Here is a 23,809-nt window from a genome sequence, read left to right as displayed (position 1 = left end):
GCAAAGTTAAGCCCGGAGATCAGAGCCTGGCAAGCCTAAGATTGATTTTCGCTCGGAGCTTCTGTTCTGTTCCCTCACTGCACCATCTCCCCTCTCAGCCTAATAATAATAGTGTGATAATATCAGCCCCACGGGGAATTTCTAATTCTGTTGTAACTCCTCCACAGACAGAAAAAGTACCGGGTCAGTAACAGTGTGACCTTCCTGGAAATGGACACTGACGGACAGGAGGGCACTAAGGATGGATGGATGGATGGGAGGACGGATGGACAGACGGACAAACAGATGGATGGTGGATGGATGGATAGATGGACGGACAGATGGACAGATGATGGATTGATGGATGGATGGATGGTGGATGATGGATGGACAGATGGACAAACAGATGGATAGTGGATGATGGATGGATGGACAGAAAAAATGGATGGAAGGATGGAAAGATGGATGGATGGATGAATGGGTGGATGGACGGACAATGGATGGCAGACCGATGGACAGACAGACAAACAGATGGATGCATGGATAGATGGACGGACAGATGGAAAGATGATGGATGGATGGACGAATTAATGGATCGACCGACGGACAGGTGAAATGGATGGATGGATGGATGGATGGACGGACAGACGAAACATTTGGATGGATGGATGGATGGATGGATGGATGGATGGACGAACAGACAAAACATTTGGATGGATGGACAGACACTCAAGCACGTACAGTCAGAAAGAAACGAACACGATAAAAATACATGAATAACAAACAAACAAAAATCAAATCAATTCTGAGTCCTAAAGACCGTCCCAGCACTCTCTGTTTGCTGTGTGGGGAGTTTAAATTACTTTGCTAAATGAAAGCAAAAAAACTGCAAACACATCTCAGCTGAAAGCAGCTTTATACCCTCGACACTGTAACTGGCAGTTGTTGAAACACAATTCATTAGTTTAATCTCTGGTGCATTCAGCACACAGCCACAGAAATGATATTTTTCTGATTTACCTCTCTCCTGCATAAACTTGTAAATGTGCAAAATTAGATTTCAGCAGTGTAATACTCTATATAATAACACATTAAACTGTATCTAACAACACTGAGTGTAACAAAACGAGCTGAACGCATTCCCTTTAGTGAATCAAGTTGTTTTCTAGATACGTCTTGTTAGCTGAGGGCTATGCGGACAGCTCTGTCTGTCTGTTGGCTATCTGGTCTATGCGCCACAACTTTGGTCCAGAGCGAGACGTCTCAACACGACTGGCTAAATGCCCATGACATTTACTGCAAAACTTCATTGTCCAGGGAGAATGAATTTTAATGATTTTGGTGACCTCTGACCTTTCTTTTACCATCATTACTAGTATAGTTTGTAGAGTTTCCTAGTGCTTCCCTTTGGCTAAAGATATCTCATATCTGATATTCTAACTTCTATAAAATACCCTGACACATTCATTAACCATTTGGTATACCGAACCAGATATAAGTGACCCCATGACCTTTCTTATGGCACCACCCTGAGGGCGAACTTTTAGCCCTGCCACTGTCAAAAAGCAAAATTAATAATATATTGTTCTCTCCATCCAACACTGAGTATTGTGGTATGTAACAAATATTGCAGTCTTATTATTATTATTATTATTATTATTATTATTATGGCTTAGAGTTATTTGTCACAGTTTCATCACATCATTGTCTGTGGTTTTATCTTAACATTTAAATGTATCTTTCATTTCATGTTTTATTTGTTTGTGTGCAGCTGTCAGCCTGAGAGAAACAACACATTAATTCATTGAACATCTACGATGACAAATAGAGTGCCTTATTTTACCTAATTATCGGAACATGACCATGGCACAAACAAGTGCTTTTAGTAGACGCAAAAATGCCCCATATGGTCACATTGCAGCCTGTTTGCCACTGCCATCTGCAGCAGTGTTGTTCAACACTGGACCTATTTCTAAAATTGTTGTTCCCATTAGTTACTTGAAACCAGCAAATGGGCAAATATGTTCCAGGCTGAAAAATACTGAACGTAACCTTTAATGACCTCATGACCTTTCTTCTCGCACCACCCTGAGGGCAAACGTTACGCTCTCAGCTCCACCACTGTTAAGTTTCTAAGAATAGCAAAATTAGCATTATGTTGTTCTCTCCATCCAACACTATGTTGTGTGAGTACTGTGGGATGTAACGTTTTGAGTCAGTATTATCTGGCCACAGGGGCAACTTGAACTTTGCACAGGTAAAGAGGTTAATTGATATAAAACAAGTTATAAAAAGTAGAACTGCTTTTTAAATTCTATTCCAGTATTACCAAAAACCTTGGTCAGAGTACATATGAGTATATTTTTAGGTAGAAAAAAAAGCATTTTAATTATAAACGTTTTAACAAAAAGGAGCACTCACATGAATTCTTCCGTCCAGCTGAGCTGGTCCATCCTCAGCCAGTCTCAGGATGTACAGACCCATGTTGTACTCCGTTCCCCCTCGCAGACTAAAACCAAAACCCCTGGGACCCCTCTCCAGCTCCACTGTCAGACAACCCTGCAGCATCAAGATAAACTCAGTCATTAACACACTCACAGACACACAAAGACATGCAGCAACATGCAAAAAATAGATATACACATTAGGAGTGCAGTTTTCATTTCGATTGAAGATGTCAAACCCGCTGTTGTTTAACGATTGCCTGGTTTTAAATCGTCTGCATTTATTAAGCCCGAAGTTGCCTCGAGATAAGTGATGTCTCGTCAGACTCTGTAGAATTTTCTATTGATTACAGATATCATTAATGATCCTTGCTCCTCTTTGAGTGGCTTGTTTCTTTTTCTATATTGATCGGAAAGCAACATTATTTGAGACTATAATGAACGTCGTATGCATGAACTCAGTGCACCTGTGCAGCGTAATGAACAAAGAGGAGCCAAGAGCTTCATGTGATGTGAACAGCAGGCTATTGTGAGCAAACAATACGCTTTAATGTGTCTTTTTTATACAGTCATAAAGGTTGGAGCTTATATGCATAAGAATATGAGCCTTTAACGCTCAGGAAGTTGCTAAGGTAACATAAAGGGGAAGGAATAAGAGGATTATTCTTACCTGGTTGGGTCCGGTCACACACAGTGTTCCCTGCTCACTAAGCGGAAGAGTTTTGTGGTCGGACCAGTTGACTCCCTCCCTTTTCTCTTCAATGTCCAGGTTATAACTAAAACAAACAACACATTTATTTATTCAGTAACACGTGCATTAAAATCGTATTTAATGCTGGATATTAACCCTTTGAAACCTGAGCAAATTGGCTTGAATTGGCAAGAAATTTGCACAAAGTTATAAGAAAATTACCTAAAAATAAGCACAAAAAAAGAGATGCTGTAGAGATGTCTGCCTTCTCTCCAAAATAACAGAACTAAATGGCACATGACTTGCGGTGCTTAAAGCGCCAAAAAAACCTCAACAGCAATGTCTCTTTCCTGAAATCATGACCCAGTTACTCAAATTAATTCACAAACCTTTTTGTGAGCAGTTTGATGGAGGGACACTTTTTTCTACCACCCTAAACCTGTCAGCTGTATCACCGTGCAGAAAGAGGCATTCATCTACTGCTCACCTGGAACCTTTGAGCCAGCTAACGTTACAGCGGAGGAGGACGCCGTTAATGTTCACATCTCGCGCTGCCTTGAGAAGCTGCACGCATCCTTCAGTGCAGGGAAACGATTGGTGGGTGCAGTTTGGTAGAAAGAAAATAGTTCCTACATGAAACTGCTCGCAACAAGGTTTGTGTATTATCTTGAGTAAGCGGGTCATGATTCATGAAAAGATAGTTTTTTTGTGTTTTTTTTTTTTTTTTTCAAATGTATTTTTTTTAGCCTTTTGAGAATCACAAGCCGAGTGCCATTTAGTTCCACTATATCAGAGAGAAGGCAGAAATCTTTACGCCTAATATCTCCAACATGTTACAACTCACACCAAAACAATCTCGATTTATCATTAGAAATATATATATATATATATATATATATAATATATGTATATAGTAGTATATACTTTTATTTCCTTTATATAGGGCACTGACACAGGGACAGCAACGCACCGGGCAGGTAGTTAGTATAGTCAGAGTACAGTTAGTTGGTGTGAAATGTTTGGACAGTTTGGTGACCGTAGGAGCCATATTTAATTTTCGTTTAAGTGTAATATTCCTTCTAGCCACTAGGGGGTTTATTGTACTCGGTATTGTTGGCCAGCAGAGATTTAAATTCATCTCAGGTGTTGCTGATTTAGGGAAGCAAATAGTTTTTGACTGTGCACAGATGTTTTTTGTTTGGCCACGTTTGTTTTTAATAATTGTGATGGTGATGAAGCTTATTGAGAGTTATACGGACATGCCAGACGCTTGTGAGAAAATAAACATATATGATATAAGCACGAGCAGAGACTGGAAATCGTTTACTGAGCAAAACGTCAAATGAGCTCAAACAATTTAGCAGCCAGTGGCAGGTAAAGTATAGGGCTCCAGTCGCTACAGTGACTTTAAGCTTTTTGTGGTTTTACTTTATTCTTTTCTTGAGTGCGAAAGCAGATTCTTACCGTTCGTCCTGTAGCGCTGACCTTTGACCCACGGCTCTGTGCTGAAGAGCTGGACTCTGTTTAGCTGAACTTGCTCCAGATGGAGGGCCTTTGTATTCTAAAACACATTTGCATATTACAGTGATTAGTGTAAAAATGCCTTAGGAGGGTGAGAAGCAGAGTGCGACACTTTCGGCAAAAATGAGTTGTTTACATCAAATGAAAGCTCCTAATGAGTTTTTTTTTTCAATTGCTAAACAGATACATGTGAATTATAAACCATCCAGAGTTATTCAACAAAAACCAACAACACTGGACACACTGAACATGTGCATCAATGCACAAAATTTCTTTCAGTAGCTGTTGAAACATTGTTCATTAAGTATACTGTCACATTTTTATGAAATTTTAATACTAAAGATTAAAATCAATAATCAAAGTTGGGGCAAATTCTGGTCAATTATGCCCTCGATATATGGAACCCCTCTACAACATGTGTCACGTTGATTTTAGGCTACAAATATTCATAATTTAAAAATGAAGAAAATGTAGCCTGAAAAATTATAAACATTATTATCAGACATAGATATTCTATTCAGCAATACAGTGACATTGAGATGTAATTTGTTTCATTTTCATTCATTAAACCCATTCAGAGATTCTGGGTTCCCCTTTTTCAATTTTAGCATACCTCACTTCAGAACTAAATTCTTAAGGCTGATACTAAAATATTCATATCTTCTTATTATGAGCACGGTTGGTTGCTTTGATTACCTGGCCAGAAAATTTATTTCTCCCTTGCAGACTATAAAGTTCAAAGAATGACCTAAATTTAATTGATCACGAGACCAACATACCACTATAGTCAGTGATACAGAGAGAGAAACTGAGACTCTCACCGTCCTCAGGAACCACAGTGAGGGTGACAACGTTGCCGGCTTCCTTGATCAGCTGAACAATGTCATTGTGAGAGAGCTCAATGATGGAGCGCCCATTGACCGCTGAGATACGATCTCCAACGTGCAGGAGGCCGCAGCGGTCGGTCGGACTGCCTTCAATGATTCGGCCAATTTTGTGGGGAATAACTGAAACAGCAGATGTGAAGAGAAACGAGACATGAAGACCTGAAATAGAGGGGCCGCCGTGAAAACGTTAAAAAACATCTAGAAAAATTACATAAGATTCCACAGTCAGTCAAGTTTTTTTAGGGTCATTTCATTTCTTTTCTTTTTTTTTTTTTTTTTTAACTTTTCATGTAATGTTCTTGTAACTTTTTAGCTAATTTATTTCTTTCTCAAATTTTTTGGGCCATGTCTTGTAAAGTTGCTCACTGTCTTCTTCTGTTGACAGAAATCAAACCAATTTGCCCAGTTTTCAAAGGTTTAATGCCTTGAATTATTTCAACAAAGACTGAGAGTGTGTATAAGAGACAAAAAAAAAAAAAAGAAACACCTCACTGTTTCTTCAATGTGTCCTCTAATTGGCTTATATCATTAAATACACAGCAGCTAACAAAAACCCAGGGGAGTCTCCTCCTTCAGTGATGCTCTGAATAAAAGAAAACGAAAAGGCAAAAAAACAACCAAGGTGCAGTATAAAATGAAAAAAAAAAGATTGTTTATTTATTATTATTGTTTGTTAGCTAAGTTGTTTATTTTGGGTGTATGGGTTTTATTTGAGTTGTTTTTTCATTAGCTCTTCAGTCACAGAAAGTGCCAAGTTTTCTTCCCTATCTATACAGTTTGTGAGCTTAGCTGAAACACAGATGATTCATTCATTCATTAATTCATTCATTATCTGCTGACGCTGGGTGTGAGGTGGAATAAACCCTGAACAGGTCTCCATCGCTTATTTTATTTTTTCCCCCCTTTCCTTTCTTTCTGTAACATAATTTTAAATATATAATTAAAGGAAATGTGAATATTATTATCTGGACATTTTTCTCTAATCTCTTTCTTGTCACCTTTTACTTTTTTTCAGTTTGGATATTTCTTGCTGCGTTGCTCATTAAATTTTTTCTGTGTTTTGATAGAAATCAAACCAAATTTTCCCAGGTTTCAGAGGTTAAAATTCTTTTAAAGGTGTCTCAATGCAGCACATGAGAACTGTTAAAGGGTTAAAAGTTAACCTGTATGACTTTAGACTGTGGCAGGAAGCTGAAGAACCCCACAAAGACGGGCCCAGCCAACCATTAAACGTAGATGACGAAAATCTTAAAATATTAATGACTTGAGAGACTGGACTCTCACCTCCATGCGGCGGTTTTACTCTTGGAGGTGAGGATGACAAAGCCGAAGCCCTCCGAGTCTTTGCGGTGGAGCGTGATGTCAAAAGACTCGTGGTCCAGAGCGCTGGGCATCGGTAGGCGAGGTAGCTTGGGGGACCCGTTCACCAGCACTGGAGCCATTTCCTGAACCTCTTCCTCTGTCGCATCTGAAATAAAAAGGATACAGATTTGAATGTGTTTGTGTTTGGCTCTGTTTGTCTTTTCGTGTGTGGGCGTGTGCATTCCTGAGGGTTTTTTACAGAGCGGTCTGGAGTTTATTGTGTGTTCATGTACAAAGAATATGCAAATAAAAGTAACTGAATATTATAAACAAAGTCACAATGCAGCAGTTTAATCTACAGATTGTGGATGTTGAAAGTGGTTGCCAATGGCTACCGGTGACTACGTTGGCTGGGAGATAACTACTCAAACATTCAGTGCAAGGCCTCTGTTCCCTGAATCCATAACGGAGGCTGTGATCACTAAAACAAACAGCGTGTCCGGTGCTCAAACTGTTTCTCTGGATTTTCCCCTGATTACTGAGGTTTTGTGCTCTTTCTTTAGTCAGCCACACCGGCTGTCTGCTAACACTAACTACCGAGTTCATCATCTATTTTTAGAGCATACATCTATTTTTAACCAAACAGCTGTTGTTTCTGTAAAATATAAAATGCATCACTTCTTGTGTGCCAGAATATTTTTCTCAGGAAAGCCCTACGAGACACCAAGTGGTTAGAACGACAAAGTTGTTGTGATTTAGACAAAATGTAGGACGGCACGCTGTTTATTTGAACAGAAAACAGCAAAACACAGCTTCCATTTATTAACATAAAAATGTCAGATTAAATCATCTATATTGTGATGTTCTGCTTGTTACTCACCTCTGTAGATGACCTTCCTGCGCACAGTCAACATAACTTGACCGTTGCGGGCAGCGTTGGTCATCAGATCCAGCACCTGCTTGTGCGAACGACCTTTCACCATCACACCGTCGATGCCAATGAGCTCATCTCCCGCTCTCAGACGACCGTCTTTCTCTGCAGCTCCGTTGGGCACGATGGCCCCAATGTACACCTGAGGGAACACATTCTGATAGAGGGTTAGTGGAGAACTGACCTTTTAGGAAATATATCATTTAATCATTATGAAAATTATTTTCTATATTTACTTTAAATGCCAGTATATCCTGAGAGAACTACATGAGAGTGATAGTCTGTGAAAAAAAATCATCATATTCTGCCTCTTCATATTGCTTCAAACAGCATAACTAAACGTGAACGAAATAAAAAAAAACAATCAGAGCCGAGGGGTCTCAAACACAGCTGTCAATCACATCAATCAGTGTTCTTGAATGCTGTCAAACTGTCAAAACTAGGCAGCGCTGATCAAACATGAATCAAGCTTCTGTTACTGCTTTGCCTGTTTCTCTCCTCAGATGTTGTTGGAAATATATTTTAGTGCACTATTTACCTGTAAAATGAATCAACATCATGATATCAATTTGACATCAGAAAAATGATGACTCTTGTGTCAGACTAAATATTACTGAATACGAAAAAATATTTTTTATTATTATTTTTTAAATGTAAATTAAAAAATTATAGACATTTAGAAAAACATTTTAAAAATACACTATAAACATAAAGTACTTTATACATAACAACCAAAAAGATGCCACAAAAAAGAACGGGAAAGCAGCTCGTAAACACACACACACACATTTATATGTATATATACACATATATGTATATATGTAACATGTATGTATATGTATAGGTGTATATATATATGTTGGTGAAATTATGAGTAAAGTCAAATATAAGTGAATTCACTTATAATGTACCTCATCAGTTGGTGTAGTGTTAGCACCTTCTAATTCATGACAAAGTAGCTGATTTGACTCATTACACACTACCATGCGTTATTAATTCCATAATGTAGTAGAATTTTATTGGTCTATAAAGACGTTAAGTGTTTAAAATATGTGTGTTATATATACTTACTGGCTGCTGTGGACCCTCTCCTCCCAGAACACGGAAGCCAAAGCCTGTTTCGATGTCTCTCTTTAGAAAAACATCGATATCTTTGGTGTAAGGCTCTGTGGATGAGTAACACTGAGTCAGGGATCGTGTTTTCGAGTCGGACTGGACACAAGGTCAACAAGCAACGTCTGAAAACAACTGATGGCGCGTCAAACTTACGTCTGCTCTCCAGCAGGGCTTTGGACTTCAGGTACATCTCTGTGACGTCTCGTTTGGGGGAGTCGGCGGAGCGCAGGGTGCTCGTGTTGGAGTGGTAAGGCAGGGCCTGGGGGGTCGAATCTACGATACCGTCAAGAGTCTCCGTGCTGGCCGTCATTTCCTGTCTCTGAGAGGACACACATATACCATCATCACCACATATTTTTGAACATTTTAAAGTTAGACTGGAATTAAATCACACATCCCTTTGTGTTCACCTGTGAAGGACACCACATTTTATTGATAGTCTCAGCTCATTATCTCAGACAAATGGCTGAGCATCTGATGGTGATAGATTACCAAAAGCAAGAAAGGTCACTGGCTCTTTTTTTTTTTTTTACAAAATAGATTGTTTAACAATACATTCCTGCAATGTTTTGAAGGCTAAGCAATGAGATTTGAATGTAATGTGAAAAACTAAAGATTTCCCCGTGGCTACGACAGGCCCATTCAGGCAGAAAGGGCAACTTCTTTATCTAAAACTGTTGTATTAATAATACCACCATATCTAAAGAGGCTCATCCAAGCTTCATTACCATTGCAATCCCCAGACAATAGCCCTAAGAATACGAATACTGAAAGGAAGTAATTAAGACCGTTTTTCAGCGCAAACAAAGGGAGGCGCCCAGAAACATAATCAATATTCAAATTTATTGCTATCATTTAATTCGATGCAACAGAGGCTTACTGGTTAAGCTGAAGGACAAAAAAGCTTTGAAATTAAATTGAAGGATAAGTCCCCGAAGGGAAACAATCGTGAGGAAATAGGGGAAGATATGTTCTTTACTCACAGGCTTTAGACTCTTCACAGGGGAAGTTTGACCTTTGGAGAGACAGAGATAGACAACAGGAATATGGTGAGAAATGCAGATATGATTTGGCCCAACAACAGTAGCCGAGCTGTTGTCCACCAGATGGCACTGCCTCTCTGAGTGAGAAACGACGGCAGCAGCAGTGAGCATAAAAATAAACCAGCTCTAAACTCAAGAGGTGTACTCACTAAAGAATGCTCCATCAGGGAATATGCATCCATGTGCGATTAAAGACACATAGGGAATATAAAGGTAGAACATGTACCGGAGTGCTGACTACATGGTGGAAGCTCACAGCAGGGCGAAGGGAAGCGGGTGAGAGCATTAGAGATTCATGCATATAATTCAATGACCGATAATTCTCTCTCTTCGCCGTACAGTACACCCACATGCTCCATCTCAAACGCTCAGATTGTTCCCTACAGATCCTCTCTTACAGCCCCCCATCTCTTCCCCTCCCATTGACTCCCCGCATTAACTGGATTAACAAACACTCCTCTGGAGCCTGCAGCCCTGTGGGGCTGGACCAACACTTGGCTTGATGAGGGGTTAATGGAGCCTGATGTAAAAAAAAAGGGGAGACGCAGCGGCATTTTTCCACTTTGCTGCAAAATTCCCAATTCAGCATCAGAGTCAGATAAAAAGACGCTATGCGCACACCTGAATCACGCCCACTCACATCACTCTTTTTCCTCGCATCCTCTCTCTAAGCTCTGCTGTTCTTCTGCTCAGTGATGCACACACACACACACACACACACACACACACACACACACACACACACACACACACACACACACACACACACACACACACACACACACAGGGATCCTCTTCCAAGCCAAAGGCCATTGTCTAATGAGGGTTAAAGCTGGCATTAGCTCTTCAATTGGGCAGGCTGGGTGAAGCTCAGCCCTGCTCTGCCTTGCCTGTGGGGTCATGCGGTGCATCAGTGGAGTAGGACATGGTGGTGGTGGCACAGTGGCGACGGTGAGTTGTGTGGGTGTTTGGGAGAAGAGAGAGGAGGGCTGGGGCGCGGCCGCGGAGAGGAGGCCCCTGGGGACGTTCCCTCTATAGACGTTTAGCCATGGCTCTTTAAGGGGCCATGGATGTAGAGGCGTGCAGAAGTGCCCTACGCTCTGCCGATGATCAAAGCCAATCCGGGGTTCATCGACTTACGCAGCGAATCCCCCGGGCGGCTGGAGATGATGTAGGAGACATTTGAAGGATGCCTACCCTCCTCCCTCTCCTCTTTGGAATCGAGCCCCACACTTATGTAATTCTCGCTCTCTGACTTGTAACAGACTGCATTACGCCTCAATGGGAGTCGTCATAAACAGAGCAGGGCTGAGTGGAGACACACGGAGGGGAATGCTCGAAAAATATTCTGGATGCACAGTCTGTAAACATGAAGAAGCTGCATGTGATTGGTAGAAATAGGGCGGGTGAAGTCTCTAATGTGGTGACCTCATACGGATCGCAGACACAGTGGCATCACCCAGGCTTCTACACAACAACAGTGTGTGGTCAGTCAAGGCCCCCCAACCAGCCAAAACACCCCCCTCACCTCCTGTCAGTATCAGCACGCTGACCTCACCTCCCAGGGGAACTGTTAAAGTTGTATTGACAGCAATAGCAAAATTATGTCATACAAGAGAAGGCAACGAATGAGAATAAAGGATGGATTAAATGACAGGTTCAAGATTAAGATACACAAACAGAGAGAAAAACGACATGAATATACAGCCATTCAGCTGCCAGATATACAGACAGACACATAGACCAGGCTGTTTTCATGCAGTGTATGTATACCCACAAAGAGTAAACACAGAAACTGTATGGGTTCATGTAGGGTTGGTCCTGATTTTCTGTACCCAATCAAAGCTCTTAACCTAACCTGTGTAACTTCAGTTGTCCTGAGCAGCTGTATGAAACTTTGGGTAAGTACGTAACTTAACTGTGTTTGTTTCAGTTCCTAAATCTAGCCTACATAACTTGACATTAAGTATGGATATTTATGATAAGTAGGTAACGTGACAACACCCAGTGAGATTTCTTTTATTAAAGCTACGTAACATTACTGTCTGAAACCTAAACTATGTAATTTTATCTTGACTACATAACTTTATGTCAAGTAGGAAACTTAAAAACACTCAACCATGTCTGTTTTTCCAAACCCTAAAAAAACTGAGACTTATGTAACCAAAGTTAACTACACAACTTTACCTTGAGTACGTAACTTTACTTTACGAAGGTAACGTGACAACACTTAATCATGTTTCTTGTCCGAAACCTTACCTATGTAACTGAAGTTAAGTAGGTAACACGATGACATCCAACGCTGATTCTTTTCCTGAACCTAGCCTACGTAACTTTAAGTTAAATACGTAATGTGATGATGCCACTTGTTGGACGCCAATACGTTAGATATCACATGAACAACTGCATGTGCATTTTGGTAAAATGTTGCACAGAAAGACAGACAGAGAGGAAGATAGGTCAATGAGATACACAAATCAACAGACACACGAGAAGATATATTGTTCTGTCTCACCTCCTCTCAGCACCAGCACGTTGACCTCGCTGCCCACTGGTAAGTCTTTGAGGATGTCCACCACCTGGGCATGGCTCAGCGTTTGGACATTTTGCCTGTTTATCTCCTTAATGACATCTCCTTTCTGTAGGCCACGGCACCACTGAGCATCCAGGATCATCTTCACCTTCTGGCCCAGCGGGCAGTCAGCAATGGCAAACCCGAATCCTCCAGGTCCCTTGACCAGCGGCACGCTCACCAGCTCTGGCTGCAGCATCCCTGCAGCCACCTCTCCTCGCTCCCCCTGCCTCCCATTGGGCAAAGCCGCCACGACAGGCCGGCCGCTGGCATCCGTAGTGACGTAGTGGAGCTCCTGAGAGGAGCCGTGCAGGACGTCGCCTTTCACGAGCAGCGGCTGCCCGTTGATGAGGGGCACGGCTGTCACAACCTCTCCGCCGTGCAGAGCCTGCGGAGGCTGGGTGGCCGGTGGCGGAGGAGGAGGCGGGAGAGGGTCGTCGCTGTCTAGATCCACATCTGGAGGGAGCGGGTAGCCTCGGCAGAGAACCATGTCCACATACTGGTTGATGGGAATGGACTGGAACATCTGCACCACCTCTGGATGGGTTTTCCCCAGCACAGACATCCCATTAATCTCAACAATCACATCACCTAAAACGGAGGGAGAAAAGAAAGAAAGTGACAGGGGGAGTTTCTCTTCTGGTATTTAATCTTGACATCACATCGCTACATTTCTGTGGGAAGAGCTTACTCCTTCTGTCAGATGGATGTTACTTCTAAAATGTCCCTTTCCTTTTCACTGCTCTCTCATATTTTTATTTTGGCAGTTCCCTGTACTCGTTCCTTTCCCTTTTATCCTCAGTCTACCACTCATTCCTGCTTCATTCCTCCTTCACATCGTGCCATTGTAGAACAGACCTGAACAGCACTCTCTGCCACAACAACACGGAGGGGAGATGGGTGTAGATTTCCATCACATCGCACCATTGAAACCATCACACACACATACAGAGCTCACAGCTGTTGGTTTATGTAGGCCGCCGCGAGGCAGTGGCAAGATCAGAAACTAAACAACAAAGACGTTACATGGCTTCACACCCACCATAATCACACTGTCTGCTATAAACTATACCCTTGACAGATCCAGAGTTGTTGTTATTGCCTTGTTGACCTCATGGGACAGTGTACGGTTAAGTGAGCACTACAGAGGTAAAATTAATACCTCCAGGTGCATCATTGGTAGCAGCACAGCAAGTACAAGTTGGCCGCAAATATTTATTTTTTGTAATATCATAGAATATAGAAGCTATAAACTCACACAGCCAGCTAAATGCGATTTAAAAGTCCAGTGTGTAGGATTTAGGGGGATCAGTGTTGCAAACTTTCTGCAACTTTCTTGCTAGATTTAGATTTTCCGACCTTTTTAGTGACTTTAATTCTAAAAAGCTACTCATGAAAAATGTAGCTACTTATTCAGACAATCAGGAAAAGAGAGATTGATATTTTGAGTCACTCCCATTCATGGTGCTGAATGCAGTCCACATTTCTTTCACTATTAGCTGGTGGTCTTTTCCTCTCTCTCCTCTCCTTGCCATGGGAGTTCAGATGTAGTGAGTTTCTATGGTAACACTGACGCTCTTGCTCTGTAGATTGGAAGCAGGAGAAAGTGGTGCACTATAGCATAAGTCATAATAGCTCTCATGCCGTGTAAGTGTTTTCTTGAGTATTTGCCTACTGAATGTAACTCTGTGATGCATTCATTCTTCCATTATTGCACACAATGGCATAATCAAAATGAAAATGACCATGTGACCCCATCTGGCTTCTTTCAGTGACTTCTGTAGCTAAGTGCTAAGAAAAGAGTTGGCAACACTGAGGGGAAATATATTGGTTGTAATGGAATATAACACAATAAGTAAGTGTTTTTTCTAGTGTATAGTCACTAGGAAATACGAATAGTCGTTTTTGTTCCCTTACAATGAGCCGTTTATACTTACAAAGAGAACGAGAGAATGACCATGGAGTCTCCCATGTTATACTTCCATGTTTCTATAGTATCCCTGACAAACACTGACTCTAGATAGGGCCTTTGAGATTTCACGTTGGGCACCATAGTCAGCAGCACCTCCACAAAGAGTGTCATGAAACAGCTTTATTTGGTATTTTTTACTGGTTTCGGGTATCACCTGATATCCTTAATGTCTGCATCTTAAGTTATCAGAGGAAAAAGTTCAGCACACATTAGCAGTTGGTGGGCTAGCGGCCGGCCTGTGATGAGGAGGAGACCTCTGTGAATAATTCAGCTTCCATAAAAACTCCCTGAACAATTAACACTGAAAGAAGCTACTTCTGGTTGTAATCTGCAATCCACCCCAGCAGAGAGGCCACTAATTCCCCTTAAACCTTACACAGTGCTCCTTTAAAGGTCCAGTGTGTAAGATTTAGGAGAATATGGAGGATTGCAGATTGCACCCAGCTGAAACTTGTTCATTGTTTAGGAGGTTTTTACCAGGAGCTCAGTTATACACGGAGGTCTCTTCCTCTCCAGAACAGAAGGACCCGTCATTCAAACCAGTAGAAACACTGAATGAAGCAGTTTCATGTTCCAAATCAGTGTTTAGCAGGCCAGCACCTGCTAATCTGTGCTCACCAATTTTCTCTGATAACTTAAGATCTAGAGGGAGCCAAATTATCCACAAAGGTCTCTTCCGCTCCAGAACAGATGAACCAGGTGGTTTAAACCAATAAAATACTTTAAAACAAAGCAGTTTCACATAAAAACAAAAAAAAACCAACAGTTTTTCCAGTGCCCCTCATCCCTGAGGGACTGCTAAAAATGGTGGCCGACGCAGATTCGAATGGCCCCTCTAGATCCAGTTTGTATTCGTTCTGGGTTACTATAGAAACATGGCGTGCAACATGGCAATCTCTGTGGACGAGGACCCAGTCCCTATTCGATATAAAATGCTCAATCTATGGTAACAAACACACAACAATTCTTATTTTTGGGTGACTATGCACCAAAGAAAACATGCTTAGTATATTAGATTGCATTTTTGCCAGCATATCCCCCTCAATCCTACACACCGCTCCTCATCTGTTTATTTGATGTGCACAGATTTTGCTCACCAGACGCCATCTTGTTGTCGTGGGCAGCAGGGCCGTCGCTGAGCACGTTTTTCACCTGCAGAAACTCATCCGTGCGGTCGCCTCCGATGATGGTGAATCCAAATCCCTGGGCGCTCTTCTTCAGTGCTGTGTGGTACATCTCACCCTTCAGTTCGCTGGGGTCTGAAGTGAAGCCAAACGCACCTCCTTTACCTGCAGACAATGTCCACATGTGAGCATAATGTGTGTAAAATGCTTGTGCGTGTAACGAGCATTTGTAGAGGTAGGTGCAATGTGGAAAGAATGCCTGAGTGAATGACAAATGAAATCTCCAAACAGAGGTCGACATCAAACGCAGCAACACTGATTAATAAATTCATATCCCTCTTGAAAGACAAAATCCACCCATGTCTGCATTGAATGTCGATGACACGCATTATGTGCTGAGGATCAACATAGTAATTAGTCATTTCTAATTAACAGGCGTGATGTACATGCCCAAACTAGATAAACACATCAATGAAGACCTTTCTGTGCAACCCTGCAGAGAGGAGCACAAACACACAGATGAAATGATATAAAATGTTAGCCTCAGATGCTAATTTACTTATTAACTGTTATGTGCTTGCACATATTACAAAACGGCAGAGCAGAACAGTGATATAACACCCCTGACAGTATCCAATTTAGCATAGTGTCCTCTCTTCTCCCCTTCACACTGCAGTCAGTGACTCAGAAAAAAAGAGGTTTGTCAGTGTGGACTTTTTATAACTTGAGTAAGGAACAACTTAAGGTCAGTGGCAACATCAATATGAACCAGCAGCTTGGCTCTGGCATACGCTATACACTAGATAACCACCTGTCAGGGTCACACCGAATTAAACTGAGCAGCCTCCCCTATCTGGCATTACTGTCGTATCAGCACTTCAGATCATGGACACCATTTTTCCCTGGCTGCCTGATGGTCTCTGGCCTGGGATGCCTTATAGCTTCGGCTCAAAAACACTAAAAGTGAAGCCAGCCGGTGACAAATGATGCACATTCCAGCGGCTGTGCTGTATACTGAGAGTATGCGATGTGGCTGTACATCATAAATATCATTATACTTTTAGATACGGTGGTTTGGTTGGTATTTAAAGTTGAATGAACTGCAGCAAAACGACCCGACAGTACCTAAAGGACAACTACGCAGTGAACCATTGTACTTGATTCTACAAGGAATTACTCATTATATCTGCGTTTCATCAACAACAATTAATGCATTTTATTTAAAAGAAAAAAAAAAAAAAACATGATTAAAGCTATCTATTATACATATTTTTATATATATATATATATAGAGAGAGAGAGATTTTAGACATTTTTAAACATGTATTTCTGAAAACAACAATGACAGTTGACAAGAACTATACCCAAAACTGAATTTCACTGCCACTTTGGTGGTTAAAGATGTGGTTAGACAGCTCTCTTAATTAGAGTTTGTAAAAATCACCAAAAATAGTTAAAGGACGAGGCTCAGGCTGAGGCTCATGAAGCAGAGCAGGGCATTCTCTAATCAGAGGTTGGCGAATCGATCCCTGGCCCCTCCAATCAACATGCTTCAGTATCCTACGGCAAGATACTGAACCCAAAATGGCTCCTGATGGCTGTTCCATTTTTGTGTGACTGTGTATGAATGTGAAAACTGAGTAGCAGGTGGTACTTTGCACAGTAGCCTTTGCCACCAGTGTATGAATGAATGAATGAATGTGTTAATCTCCCTGAGTGGTTGAACAACAAGAAAAGTGCTATAAAAGTCCCTTTTCCATGAGGCAGCTGTTATACTTCTTTCTTTTCTCTCTTTTCTAATTCTCAACAACTCCCATAAAAAGACCAAAACCAACAATACTTCAATCTTTTTTTCCCGAGCCAATTTATTTGTACTGAAGATGTGAATCTGTCAGGAAAAAAAGGTTTATTTATAAGATTAGTAATCATGCTTGAAAATGTGCACTCACACCTGACATTTTATGTGACTTTTGAGATCCACAGCTCATTTGGGATTTGAGTAAACTGCATCAACGCATGCGTTTGTCTCCTCTGAAAACAACTCTTATGTGCATGTAAATCTAAAGCAGCATATCTTTTTCCAATTCTACCTCTTTATCCGTCTCTGTTGCACATTTGGACAGTTACAATGTTCTTATTTCCATATCATTTTAAGATGACAACGGCAGTCTTTAGTGTGACTGGAAAGTAACAACTGTACATTTCCCCTCTCATTTCCTACAGTTTTAAAAACACTAACTTTCAGAGACGTGTGTGGGGAATTTAAATGCAGGCACTTTCATTCTATCAAATGGTTCAGCAGTCATAAACATCCACCGCAGACATGAACGGCTGCAAGTTAGTGTAACTTATCACAGTCGGTGTGGACTGCAGATGTCCGCGCTGTCGCATGGATCAAGCAAAGCTCATTTACATAATCACATTCAAATTGCTTGATAAACTCAACATGGGATGTTTTTTCTTCTTCCCGCCTGTGAGTGCCGAAATAACCATTTGACTGCATGTTTGTGCGTGAACAAAGAGACAGGGGAAATGGAGAGAGAATGAAACAGAGGGAGGAAGTGAGTGCGGCGTGTGCGAGCTTGCTCTTGTGTGGGAGAGTCCAAGGAAGGTCTCTGTGCCAATGTTTGTGGGCAGACTTTGAAAGCTACAGACAGACAAAAACATCAGATCCAGCGCATCAAACAGCCATGGTTTTTGATTTCTCGTGTGTGACTCAGTTGTATTGTAAATCTCCAGCAGCATTATTCAGCATAATTGGGAGGACAACTTTCTCACTACATCAGTGGAGCGACAGTAGGTAGCTGTTTCCAAGAATTCACCTTGAACATCAGAATATTAAAGAACTTCAAGGCCAAGAGTTGACTAATAGGGAAAGTACCACTTAAACAATGAAGACAACTTCTTAGAGCAAAGCGACACATGGACACAAAGCCTGGCTGACAACATTTAAGTGGTAACCTTTCAAGCTAATTGGGAAGTGCCAAAAACTGCAGTTCATCGAAAGGCCACTTGTGGCTGGCTCTAAAACACAGACCCCCATGTTAAAATGCCCAATCTCATAGCCAAAAAAACCCCCAAACATTTACAGCCTGATACAAAAACGATTTTGGTCTTTATAGCTAATTTTGATATTCATGACAACTGTATGGGGGGGTAAATTATTTCATAACTCATCTGTTTACATTTTATTACGGCTTAAGCATATTTAATGAACGGACCGCTTAAGTGCAAGGATGTCTTCGAGGCCTTGCTTCAGTCTGTGAGATCCACCCCTCACGCAGTCCGAAGAGTGTCCCACGGATGTCATTTTTCTGTAGGTCAACCAGAAGCTAACGACGCCCTGGTTGCATCGTAAAAAAAGCCTATAGGATTTTTTCCACTGGATTTCTAGATCATTGCAGAAAACAAGCTCTGTGGTAAACAAGTTTTATGATAAGTACACATTTTGCCCAGCAAGTTTATCTTCATAAATGAACACCACTTTTAGGATTTTTGCATAGCCAGAGGTAAATGGCTAATGTTAAGGGCCGATCAAACCGAGGACTGTTGCTATAAAAGTAGGTTTTTCAGTGCGCATAAACGTTAAAATATTTTTAACTTTTCCCCTCAAGGCCTGGAATCATTGAGCCGTCGTACCTTGTGCAGTGTGACAGGCCCCTTAGATTAATTGTTTATTTATTAGATTAATTCTTCTATTTTTTTCTATTTTTATACCGTTACTCTCTAATGTTATTGCTAGGGCAGGTGCAATATCAACTTTATTTATCTAAATATTCATTAGTAAAGCTGCTATTTCTATTCTGCCTCAGTAGGTGTTATCTTTTTATGATGCGTTGTCTATTGTTGACTATGGTTGTGTTATCTGTTGTTGACTGTGATGCCATGTATCGATGCAGCTTTATGCACAATGAGCCCAAGACAAATTTCCTGTCTAATTTTTCCCTTATCTTATCTCTTAACACATTTCTGGGTTTTAGGACTCATTCCTGGGGCACTCTTTTGCATCACATATTTATTATCCCTGGTTACCCCTGGTAGCTGCAGAAATAGGCTACCCCCTAGGGTACAAGTAATCATGGTTTAAATCACTGCTACACTATAATGGCAAAGAAAACAAAAGTATGTCAGGTAAAGCCATTGTGAAAATAAGAATGACGAAATAACATCTAATACAAATGAGGTAAGATTGCATAATCTATTTAATGATTTTACTATATAGAGGTTCACTAATATACTATAGGTAGGCCATCTGTATTCAAATGTCTTATTAATGTTATAATAGCAGTAATTTCCATGATATAAAATTTCCTGGGAATCAGTAAAAATCTGAATTGTAGCCTGAGGTGTAACTGCCAACGGATGCTTTGCTTTCATTATAGCAACCATCTGACAGCTCACTATGGTGTGTAATCGGTAATCAGGGCTGCGATGGCGGGTTCCTCAGTCCCCACACACCTGAGCAGAGAAATGTCTGATTATGCTTGGCCTCTCTGACGTGCTGTTCCACCAGCTGTTGCCACATGCACCGCTAAAAGCCGGCCTCCTCCCCTGCATTCCCTCTCGCACTCCCTGAAACCCTGCCAGCGCTACGAGCCTGTCTATCTCCACTGCTGCTGCACCGTAATCTATTATACATCCATTGTAATGAAAACATACTTAATTCATAATGTTTATTGCAGGAGAAAAATGGCTTGTCAACCTGAAGAACACACTTTAATAAAGCACTGATGCAAACTTGTGTTATATGAGCCAACCACAGAAGAACTGGTTCATTTTGACAATCTATTATAGTCTGAGGCTATTTGAAAGTTGACATGTTCAGCTGACCTCGCATGAAACGATGACATTCCTGCTGCTTTCTATTCCCAGAAAACATTTATCACAGAACACTGACTGGGGTCAGAAAGGTTGGCCTCAGTACAGAGTATAAGCCAAAGTAATTAAACTACAATTATATTTTGGACAATTAGCTGATGCTTATGTCAAGAGTGATTTAAAGTGAGTACAGAAATAGAAGAAGTTCAGTGGAGCTGTTACATAGCTCCAAAAAAGCCCAAAACACATCTGTTGTTCTTGGATATCACAACGTCACAGTGAAGTTATATAAGTACTAGGTCAAAACATAAGAAGACATTTAAAGCCGCAAGCAGCGATGAACAGGCATTTCTGTGATCACTGAACAATGCTTGCACGACTTACGTAGATCTTATTTTTTGCATGCAGTGTGTGGTGCTGGAAATGACGTTCTGCAAATTGTGTACCTCTTTCTGTGGTTACTATGTAGAGCTGGAGAACACGCACTGATTACACATTGCTATATATCGTGTCTAGACCACATCATGTAAATTTTGTGTAAATTGGAGGATCTTTGTCACATGAAGCGCACTTCCTGTTGTCAGTAGGTTGCGGTATAACTCTAAATCAATATGGGCACGACGGTCTCTTCAGACCTGCACTCTTATCCAGCATGTTAAATTTGGAGCAGATTGGACTATGTAAAGTCAAGTTACAACAGCTTACGGTGTCATGTCGAAACATTAAAATTTGCCATGCTGCCACAGAAACACCATGCAATGAAAACCCCAAATCTTCACATATTACGCATAATCAAAGATATCAGATTTTTCTGCCAAACTCTGAGGTTGATCTGGTCAACCTGCAAGGAGCATTTCATCAAAGTATAAAACATGTAATTTTCTGTTACCCGTAGGTTGCGCTGTGACTATAACTTGCTAGAGTGCTACAGGGATGACATTTTTTTGCCGGCAGGCACAGAGGTTAACCTCACACTGGTTCCCTCCTCAAAAGCTTGTGGGATTTTTCCATTGCCAGTCATGTCATTTTCTGTAACCGCTGCCTTAATTAACCTGAGCTGCAGGTCTTTGGACCATGGGAGGAAGCCGGAGACCCTGGAGAGAACCCACGCGGACATGGGGAGAACATGCAAACTCCGCACAGAAGGGCTCCCGCCCGGACCGAACCCCGTTCCAACTGGGATTTGAACCAGGGACCCTCTTGCTGTGAGGCAACAGTGCTAACCACAAAGCCACCGTGCCGCCCTTTTTTTCCATTGCATTTTAAATTATTGCAGAAAAAAAGCTCTGTGGTAAACAAACATTTATGATACTTACACATTTTGTTCAGCGAGATAATCTTCACAAATGAACACAAACTTTTGGACTTTGAAGCCTTAATGTATTCGCCAGAGGTAAAAAGCTAATTATAGGCTATAAATGAACTATACCACAAATCGCATGACTTAACGTTGCCACCAAATTAAGGCTGTAAAGCCGTGCCAAACACAGCTTGGCATGATGACTTTCTGTCATCTCCTTTAGCCACGTGTTAGCAACCGCCTTTTTTAAAACAAATTAAAGCTTCAAAGTTTCAGGTTTTTACTTGGGTACTCTGTATTTGCATGATGACGTCTTCAGGCTACAATTCTTAACAAATGTGAAGTGAATCTGACCATGTAACAGTAGAGTTACAAACCACATCCTGTTTCATGGCAAAATATGGAAATGTAATGCCCTGCCACAGCCTCACTATCTAGAGAAAACTCAATAGCTTTGTGATTGTGCATCGTCAAAGTCTTGAGATTGCACTGCCCAAATTTGAAGACGATCCAGCAAAATCTCTACGAGGAATTTGTTAAAGTGCAATGCCTGGAAATGGGGGAAAAAAAGCCCTAAATGTGGAAAGTTGATTAAAAATATCTGACTTCTTGTTGGGCTTAGTGTATGTTTCCAAAAGACTTTTTTTAAGTCTTGGGATGTTATATATGTCTCCTAATTTTTGTACCTCTTGGTTAAACATACGCGGCTGCTGCTTTGTTGAAATTTTCTATGTGTTGCTATTGAGACTTTTATTTGTCACATCTAAAATTGAGACCCATAAATGATCAAATTCTGATGCACTTGCAAATTTTTGTGAGTTTCCCAGCACCTTTAACCCCTCAAAAGTGAAATCATTTTCACAAAATAATAATAAAAAAAAAAAAGCAAATAAAATATGGTCCTCGCGACAAAGTCCTCACACTGTGGAGTGCTCAGGCCCTGATAAGGGAAGAGCGATCTTACAAGCAGCAGCAACAAAGAGATTCATCATTTTAGATGACTTCAGTATTACTGGAATTTCTTGTAGTATTGTTTTTACACAGACAGACAATGACGAATGTGAATGTCAGAAAGCTGGTGGAAGTAATTATAGTTATACATGTATTCGCATGTCTTTGAACCTGAGGGAGATGTCACAACACATGAGGCAGGGTGCAATATCTTGTGTTTCTAAAGGTCACCATCCTGTGTGTTGCCACAGCAGCGTGGCGGATTTCCATGTGTGCAAAATCTAATTCTGTGCGTCCTTTACTCAACTCCTCTGCAGTTATGAAACACTGAAAGGTTTTTTTTCTATCTTTTAACAATCCAAATGGAAAGGAAGTAGAAGAGGGGGACAGGCTCTGCAGTGCTGTCGTTACCTTGGGAAGGTGCTGCTGCGGCTTGTTGGATCGCAGCCGTCTCCTGGCTCAGCTTCTTCTTTGCCTCCAGGACCGGGTTCTCAAACTGGGTTTTCTGGTTGATGTGGCTGCAACATAAACAAGCTCAGATTTAGGAGAAGAGACACAATAGTTACACACTTAAAAAATTGGACAAGTTGATTTTACTTAAAATAATCTTGGAAACAGATCGCCTTGAAAGAGAAAAGTCAATATAACTATTAGTCTTAATTAATATCTAATTTATACCTAATTGTAAAGTTTACTCAAAATTTAGCTGTATTTACTTAGTCATGTGTATTAGCAACTTCAGCAAACCAACTTAGTCTGACTTAACTTGATCATCATAAAGAGGATTTTGCCAATGATCAAGTTAGGATAATTGCAAGTTCTGTTTTGTTAACATGTTTAAGAAAATATAAATATGATTGACTAGTTTGCAACCAGCAGAATACAATTAGATATTAAGTATTGCATTTTCAAGACAATCAGTTTCCTGGATTTTTTTCAAGTAAAATCAGCTTGTCAGATTTTACAGTGTACACACAGACACAGAACGACACACACACACAGGACTCAGATTTTTGAGCTTACTGTGCCACTTTTCTGCGATTAATTATGTATGCACCTTCCCTATAAAGGAACCATGATTTTCTAATAGAGGGATGCTATAGTGGCGCCATTATGAATACATTCATAAACGCGGCACACATACAGTAAAGGCTTGCT

The 23,809-nt window shown here is 40.9% G+C and overlaps 1 protein-coding gene across 1 annotated transcript in view; it reads right to left on the bottom strand.

Moving 5' to 3' along the window:
* LOC121959634 (membrane-associated guanylate kinase, WW and PDZ domain-containing protein 3) overlaps positions 1–23,809 on the bottom strand; it is a 181,818-nt gene that overhangs the window by 5,773 nt on the left and 152,236 nt on the right. The window contains 13 exon segments of the mRNA XM_042509055.1: positions 2,401–2,538; positions 3,094–3,199; positions 4,579–4,675; positions 5,457–5,642; positions 6,807–6,822; positions 6,824–6,990; positions 7,705–7,912; positions 8,827–8,921; positions 9,025–9,190; positions 9,855–9,886; positions 12,430–13,077; positions 15,556–15,747; positions 23,063–23,169. Coding sequence (XP_042364989.1) covers positions 2,401–2,538; positions 3,094–3,199; positions 4,579–4,675; positions 5,457–5,642; positions 6,807–6,822; positions 6,824–6,990; positions 7,705–7,912; positions 8,827–8,921; positions 9,025–9,190; positions 9,855–9,886; positions 12,430–13,077; positions 15,556–15,747; positions 23,063–23,169 — 2,158 coding nt within the window.

This window comes from Plectropomus leopardus, chromosome 2 (genome assembly GCF_008729295.1).
Source record: "Plectropomus leopardus isolate mb chromosome 2, YSFRI_Pleo_2.0, whole genome shotgun sequence".
NCBI classification, from domain to species: Eukaryota; Metazoa; Chordata; class Actinopteri; order Perciformes; family Serranidae; genus Plectropomus; species Plectropomus leopardus.
Note: the sequence above shows the minus strand (reverse complement) of the source record. Positions and strands in the feature narration are given on the sequence as shown.